The 8,771-nt window shown below is 41.0% G+C and overlaps 1 protein-coding gene across 1 annotated transcript; it reads left to right on the top strand.

Annotated features, from left to right (window-relative positions):
• Window positions 1-5,335: 5,335 nt before the first annotated feature.
• LOC131930052 (acid phosphatase type 7-like) lies at window positions 5,336-8,337 on the top strand (the record flags this gene model as incomplete). Its single annotated transcript, XM_059286419.1, has 5 exons — window positions 5,336-5,528; window positions 5,870-6,019; window positions 6,279-6,354; window positions 6,806-6,926; window positions 8,146-8,337. Coding segments are annotated over exons 1-5 (689 nt in total), but the record flags the coding sequence as incomplete, so codon positions are not given.
• Window positions 8,338-8,771: the final 434 nt, after the last annotated feature.

Genomic DNA, 8,771 nt, shown 5'->3' on the forward strand with positions numbered 1-8,771 from the left:
GACGTAAAGTCCATAGCCACAATCTCTAGTGGTTTTGTCGCTAGTAGGTGTCCTGATGGCTGTCTCATTTTGACAACTGGCATTTTCGCATGCTGACACCTCACACAAGCCTCACAATGGCGTTTGACCTCCATTTCCATATTGGGCCAGTAACACCTCCGTCGTAATATTTTGTGCGTCCTGTCCTGACCCTGGTGTCCTGCCCTGTCATGTGCCAACCTTAGCACTTCTTCTCGTAATTGTCCAGGCACCACCACCTGGTGTATTGTCCCATCAATTTGGTCATGAATTCTCCGCATGAGAACACCATCCTTTATACTGAGACGGTCCCACTGACTCAGTATTTTCTTTGTTTCTCGACCAAATTGTTCTCTTTCCCTTCTTCCTGGGAATTTTTGTTCCTGGACGTGTTTCAACAGCGGCTGTAAGCCACTATCCGTTCTCTGGGCATCTCTTATCTCTTTGTGATTAAGGCAATTAAAATCACTAATGTCCATATGTCCGGGCTCTGTGGAAATGTGCTCCACCCCGGTCTGTCCGTTTTGCATCACTAGCCTTTCTTTGTCTATCATTTCTTCTAGTTTGCCAACACTGTTCTGTTGTCTAATATTTTTATTTACTTCTTCCGATAACAGACACTTTAAAGATGAACATTTCTCCTGTGCTTTTGATTTGCATGAACTTTTCCTATCCAGTTTCCTGGTTAGACTTTGAATTCCTTTATTAAGTCTACCAATTTTCTGCTTATCATCATTTTTCTCTACCAACAAATTGTTCACTTGCACCCCGTGAGGGATATCTGTTGACGCTCTGACCTCACATATTCCTGTCAGCGTTTCTTCCTCATCGCCCGGTCTCTCGTAAGGATTCCTTGATAACGCGTCAGCATTACCATTGGACTGCCCTGGGCGATATTTTCTCTCCAGGTCAAAGAGTGCCAATTCTGCTGCCCATCGCTGTTCGATGGATCCCAGCCTTGCTGTGATTTGAAGTTCTTTTTCGATATCTGATAATTTCTCTTCAAGTCTTGTTTGAGACTCTTTCATTGTTTGTCCCATTTTGTTTCTTAAGCCATAACCTCGCCTCTCTGTAGCCTTGCCTTGCCTTACAGAGGGCGATCGTTTCACCGGACAGTATTGTGCCATATGTCCGGGTTGTGAGCGGGACAGGCAAATTGGTCGACCATCGGCCGTCCACCGGAGCGATGGACCGGCGGGTCGCGGCCGTCCAACCTGTCTCTGTTTTGGCCCGTTCTTTTCCTGATTCTCAGCTGTTGACCTGCTTTCCAAACTCTCCAATCGTTGGTCAACCTTATCCAGGTGAGCCAACAGTTGAGCCATCATGGTTTCCACCGTGCCGGTCCCTGTGGGTGGGGATTGTTGCTGTTCCGGCACAGAGACTTTGTCTACCGAACAGTTCGATTGGTCCTCATCCTCGGACCTGCGGATCGCTGAGTTCCTGACCTGAAGGAAGGTCAACTGCGGGTCTTTGTGGACCTCCTCTTTCAACTCTCTCCTTAAGATCGGGGTTGCTAGCCCCTCGATGAACTGGTCCCTCAGTAGGCGTACATCAATGTCAGGTGTTTTGCCCTTTACCGAATCAAAGGCCCTGTTTATTCGGTGTGAATACTCCATCACACTCTCCGCCATTCTCTGCTTTATACCTACAAACACCGACAGCAGTTGCGATCCCGACCGTCTCTCCCCAAAGGTCTCCATAATTAGATCCAGCACCTTATCTGGATCTGATTGGATGGTTTTATCGTGGCATTTGACCTCTGCCCTGACAGTCTCTCCTATACTTCCCATCAGCAGTCTTAATCTTTCCTCTGGTGACATGTATCTTGAGGCCCAGGCAGCCCTGACCTCTTCACTGAACCTGTTGGTTAAAGTTGGATTACCGTCCCCGTAAAATTTGTTGATGTGGGACTCACTGGGCAGGACCACAATATGGATCGGCTTTTTGTCCAAATTTTGTCCTGGTCCCTCTGGAGGCAAAGGGTCATCTTCACCGTTGCCTATCTCTGGGCTTTCTTCATCTGGCTCAGATTGTTGGGCCAGCAGGAGTCTCTGTCCCTTTCCGATATCTAAAATACCACTCCCGCGTCTGCCCCTCACACCAAGGAAAAATGTTGCAGCTATGCAGCAGATAGTGTTGCCCAAAAGGGAGATCATGACACATTTCCAGTGTCTAAGGGTTACATCTATCTCTTGGTTGTCATCTTTGCCTAGTATTTGTCCAACAACCCAGTTGGAGATACCAATGCCAATTATCTGGATGCTGGTGGTCAGCCCCATAGCTGTCCCCAGGGTAGTTGGTGCTACAACTAGGGGTATACTGAGCCACATGCTTGCAGCAGCAAAAGAGCATGTGACACCAAGCCAGAATGATAATGAAAGGTGTCTCATCTCTGTTCTTTTCAATTTCCTCAATTCTGATTTCAGTCTTCCCTTTTATTTATTCCCTTCAAATAAAAAAGACATTTCTTACCGTGTGTGTATGAAAAAATTTTCCTCGTTCCTCAATTTTCACTGTCCCTGAATGTTCGAATTCACACACACACAAAACACAGTTATGAACTAGGTTGACTATGGGTGCCTAACGCGGCAAGTCTCGTTGAATTCATCCTGTCCGACGACGCCAATTGTAACGAGCGAACAGTTACCCTGCTCGCAACGCCACATGTTACGAGATTATTTGCCTGTAGTGCCAAATGTAACGAGTTTAACCACTCATTCTACACAACATCGACCACAGTAGAAATACTCGAAGATGCAGGTTCGCTATTGATCCTTTTATTACATGAATCAAGAAATGCTTCAAAATAACACAATGAATCAACAGGAATGCTTCACAATAATAGTCTGAATCAACTGACCCCTAACAGTCCTCACTAGGCTTCATATAACTGAATCCACATGTCTATCGTCCTTCTTAACCCAAGACGGCTAACCCGTTCTATAACCAACTGTCACACAGACTGACTGATCTAAAGCGAGCGATCGAAAGAGAGCGAGCTCCGCCGTCCCCTCCTATTTATCCCTTGTATTCGTACTCGTATTCGTACTTGTATTCATCCGTAATCGATATTTGTAATCGATGTCTCCGACTACTAGTTGCGCAGTTCTAACGTACAGCCCGATTAATAAAACATCTGCATCCTATCACTCAAAGTTGACAGGCCGTCTGAATCCCCTCGTACCGTTTCCCAAAATAGCACGCGTTGGCTTTGAGATTGTTATCAGTCCGATTTAATAAGCCACCTGCTATCAGTTGCATCAGACTGTAATACTGCGTCGCGGCTTATCGTTCGTTATCAGTTGCATCAGATTGTAACTAGTAGTTAGGCCTACCCTAGTTACATATATATATATAATATATCTATCTATCTATATATATATAATATATCTATCTATATATCTATCTATCTATCTATCTATCTCTCTCTCTCTCTCTCTCTCTCTATATATATATATATATATATATATATATATATATATATATATATATATATATATATATATATATATATAGGGGCCCAAAAAAATTCTGCGGGGGGGGGGCCTTTTTTCTAGTTCCGCCACTGATACACATGACATGTTGTTGTGATTAGATTTAATTGAATTTTTTTTTTCAAAACCCGATCAGGCCAGAAATGAGTATCCTATGTTTGTATTGTGTGTTAATATATATATATATATATATATATATATATATATATATATATATATATATATATATATATATATATATATATATATATACATATATATATATATATATATATATACATATATATATATATATATATATATATATATATATATATATATATATATATATATATATATATATATATATATATATATATATATATATATATATATATATATATATATATATATATATATATATACATATATGGGGGGCCCAAAAAACTTTTTGCGGGGTGGCCCATTTTTTCTAGTTCCGCCACTGCGACAAGTGCATCACTCATGATATCACTATCCTGACCAAGTGCATGACTCATGATATCACTATCCTGACCAAGTGCATGACTCATGATTTCACTATCCTGACCAAGTGCATGACTCATGATATCACTATCCTGACCAAGTGCATGACTCATGATATCACTATCCTGACCAAGTGCATGACTCATGATATCACTATCCTGACCAAGTGCATGACTCATGATATCACTATCCTGACCAAGTGCATGACTCATGATATCACTATCCTGACCAAGTGCATGACTCGTGACGTCACTATCCTGACTGGTCACGTGTCACGTTCATGTCATAGCTTGGTGCACCCGCCGTGCACTTACCTCATATTGCACGTACATGGCGTGCATACTTTGCAAATCTCATTTTGTTATCGGCCATTTTTTTCTTTTCGGGAGCCTTTTTGTCATAGGCCAAATGGTCGGGAATCTTATTAACGGGTTGGACTGAAATTACTGTTTTTACTCACCCGGCACCCGCAAGTGGGTTTATGGCAAATGTTGTAACTATTTAGACTGATACAACTTCCCCGATACATCATTTTGTCTCCAAAAACAACGCTATAATAACAAGTTTTTAATCTAATACGATATCAAATTAGTAACTAATAAAGCAGTAGTTATCTCCCCTAAACTTTCTCGAATATTCTTAGATGGTAACTCCAGTGCAGTCGGGATATATCTAGACATTTTTTAAAATAAATTTTCAAATACTTAATTTGTACTTTCTCGTATACGAAGTAGGCCTATAGAGGAAGTATTATAATCGTGCAAAAAATCGAAACCGAGATTTTCACAAATCTCGCCGTTTTACACCTCCCCGAGTCGGAAAAACAAAGTTTTCCAAATGTGTCCGTTTGTATGTGTGTGTATGTGTGTGTATATGCCTGTGAACACGATAATTTGAGTACCGTTACAGCTAGGTTGATAAAATTTCATATATAAATATTGTATCAAATTTGTCGTTCTGACCAGTTCATAAGTTTTGTTCTGACCAGTTCATAAGTTTTGTTCTGACCAGTTCATAAGTTTTGTTCTGACCAGTTCATAAGTTTTGTTCTGCATTCGTTGCTGGGGGCTTGAGTTGTATTTATGTGACTATTTTAGTGGAAAACTACTTCCTCTGTACGCACCTGATGGTACAATTTTATTTGTAACATGTGATTGTTCTCAAACTAAGATATAAAGTCCATTTTGTTGGGGGGGGGGGGGGTAGACTTTCTTCGGGGAGGGAGGACACAGAAGAAAGTCTGTAGTGGCTTTGCACATTGTATAAAAGGACTTGTCTCATAACTTTGTTGTTTTTATGTGCCAAGTTTAGTGGAAAAGAATTTCCTTTGCACGCACCTAATGGTAGGATTTTATTTTTAACATGTATTTGTTCTCAAACCATGTTGCTGAAAATGTGTTTTTCCCCCAATTTTTTCAGCATCTGTTACCAGAAACAATGTACTACTACATGGCTGTGAGCAATGAGAGCTATTCAAGAATCTTTTACTTCCAGACACCACCTGCAGGCAATGTAGGAAATCCTAGATACATTCCAATATTTCTCTGACATGACCTCTGAACCTTTTGTTTGAAATCTTGATACAGTCCAATATTTCTCTGACATGACCTCTGATGTTTTTGTTTGAAATCTTGATACAGTCCAATATATTTCTCTGACATGACCTCTGATGTTTTTGTTTGAAATCTTGATACAGTCCAATATTTCTCTGACATGACCTCTGATGTTTTTGTTTGAAATCTTGATACAGTCCAATATTTCTCTGACATGACCTCTGATGTTTTTGTTTGAAATCTTGATACAGTCCAATATTTCTCTTACATGACCTCCGATGTTTTTATAAAAACTTTCAGAAATGGTCTCCTGACTTTTTGATGTTTGGAGATTTAGGCATCCACTCCAACACCACCCCATCCCTGATCAACGAAGCTTTTTCTGGCAACTACACAGCTCTCTTTCATGTGGGGGACTTTGCTTACGACTTGCATCATCAGAATGGTTTGGTGAATACCTTTTTAAATTCATTCATGACTTACCTAAAGTAAGTTTTATGGACGCTCAGAATGGTTTGGTGAATACATTGGTGCCCGAGTTAACATTTGTGTACTTTTTTCTTGGTGCCTTGCTTATGTTTCTCAGGTGAACTGTTATTTTTTTTTAACCTTAACCAGCTATATTTTTGTTTATCTAAGAGAATATTTTTAAATGCGTTTTCTTGGACCCCAAAGCAAAAGATCTAATGACGTAAGTTTGAACTCGCAGGTTGGTGACTACTTCATGGAGCTGATAGAACCTGTGGCGGCCTTCATCCCTTACATGACGTGTCCAGGAAACCACGGTAAAACCACTTTACAATCAACCGTTTACACACAGTATAAATCTTCTTTACTCTTAATCATTTACACAATATAAATCTACTTTACTTCACTCATCTTCATCTACACAGCATAATTTACACAATTACACACTGCCAACAAATGGACTAGACCCACATTTGTCAGTATGGAGTAGACCCACGTTTGTCAGTATGTACTAGACCCATGTTTGTTAGTATGGACTAGACCCATGTGGGTCAGTTTGTACTAAACCCATGTGGGTCAGTATGGACTAGACCCATGTTTGTCAGTTTGTACTAAACCCACGTGGGTCAGTTTGTACTAGACCCATGTGGGTCAGTATGGACTAGACCCATGTGGGTCAGTATGGGCTAGACCCATGTGGGTCAGTATGGGCTAGACCCATGTGGGTCAGTATGGACAGAGTGCCTATCAGCCTTGACCTTTCTCCAGAAAGTGAGAGAGAAAGTTTCGAACACTACAGACACCGTTTTTCCATGCCGGGCTCGGACTGGCCAACTCCCGTACATAAGATGTGGTACAGCATTGACATCGGCCCTGTGCACTTTGTCAGGTCAGTGGTACAGCATTGACATTGTGTCAGGTCAGTGGTACAACATTGACATCGGCCCTGTACACTTTGTCAGGTCAGTGGTATAGTATTGACATCGGCCCTGTACACTTTGTCAGGTCAGTGATTGACATCGTGTCAGGTCAGTGGTACAACATTGACATCGGCCCTGTGCACTTTGTCAGGTCAGTGGTACAGCATTGACATCGTGTCAGGTCAGTGGTACAACATTGACATCGGCCCTGTACACTTTGTCAGGTCAGTGGTACAACATTGACATCGTGTCAGGTCAGTGGTACAACATTGACATCGGCCATGTGCACTTTGTCAGGTCAGTGGTACAACATTGACATCGGCCCTGTGCACTTTGTCAGGTCAGTGGTACAGCATTGACATCGGCCCTGTGCACTTTGTCAGGTCAGTGGTACAACATTGACATCGTGTCAGGTCAGTGGTACAGCATTGACATCGGCCCTGTGCACTTTGTCAGGTCAGTGGTACAGCATTGACATCGGCCCTGTGCACTTTGTCAGGTCAGTGGTACTGTACTGACATCTGTCATACATGTTTTCAGGTCAGTCTCAGGAAACATAATTTCATTAGGGTGTTCTTTATTATCTTCCAAATGTTGATATTATAACGGGCTATCTCCTCATTTTGATATTATAACATGCAATTTATAGTTTTCATATTTTAATTGTGATTTTGAAACGGGGCAACCCCTCATTTTAATATTTTAGGGAAACTCCTAATTTTGATATTCCTGGGAAACTCCGTATTTTGATGTTAACGGGGCATTTGGGCAATTCCTATTTCCTTTTTATGAAAAAATATCTGAAATTTTACGAAAATTTGAAGATTTCGTGATACAAAATCACGACAGCATTTTTTAAACATTTCGTTCACACTCACATAAACTTGTCAAATAACATAATTTTTAATATTAACCTCAGTAAGGATTGCTATAGGCCTAGGCCCTAGACCTTTAAAAACGGATAAAATAACCATGGTTGTGTTTAGTAAATTAGAAGTTTTGAGCATTTGTTTTTTACCCTTCCCCCCTCCCAATACAGTTGTTAGTATTGAATCAGATCATGCTACTACGCCCCAACACCCGATTTAGATCATGTTACCACGCCAACCTCACCACCACCCCACCAAAAAAAAAAACCCATTATAATTGTAGCTTGTAATAATGCTAACATTATCACTTTGAATGCAGTTATTCATCGGAGGTGTTTTTTGCAAGCTCGGGTAGAAATGCTGAGCTCCAGAAACGGTGGCTGGTGAACAACCTGCGGGGAGTGAACCGTGAGCGGACGCCGTGGGTGATAGCGTTTGGCCACAGGCCCATGTACTGCAGTGGTAGCCGCGGGTCTGACTGCGCGTATCCAAACTCCAGAGTGAGAAGAGGGTTAGTCTAATTACCTTCACATGAATAGGGTTAGTCTAATTACCTTCACATGAATAGGGTTAGTCTAATTACCTTCACACGAAGAGGGTTAGTCTAATTACCTTTACATGAAGAGGGTTAGTGTAATCACCTTCACATGAAGTGGGTTAGTGTAATTACCTTCACATGAAGAGGGTTAGTGTAATTACCTTCACATGAAGTGGAATGGTCTAATTACCTTCACATGAAGATGGTAAGTGTAATTACCTTCACATGAAGATGGTAAGTGTAATTACCTTCGCATGAAGTGGGTTATTGTAATTACCTTCACATGAAGAGGGTTGGTGTAATTACCTTCAAATAAAGAGAGTTAGTGTTCATTGTGTCTATTTTAATTTTAATTTGGCATATCTTCATCAGAAGTGGGTTGGTGTTTAATCGTGGATGGAATTTTA

The sequence above is a fragment of the Physella acuta genome, unplaced genomic scaffold (assembly GCF_028476545.2).
Source record: "Physella acuta isolate Inbredline_101_S28 unplaced genomic scaffold, ASM2847654v3 ptg001709l, whole genome shotgun sequence".
Taxonomy (NCBI): Eukaryota; Metazoa; Mollusca; class Gastropoda; family Physidae; genus Physella; species Physella acuta.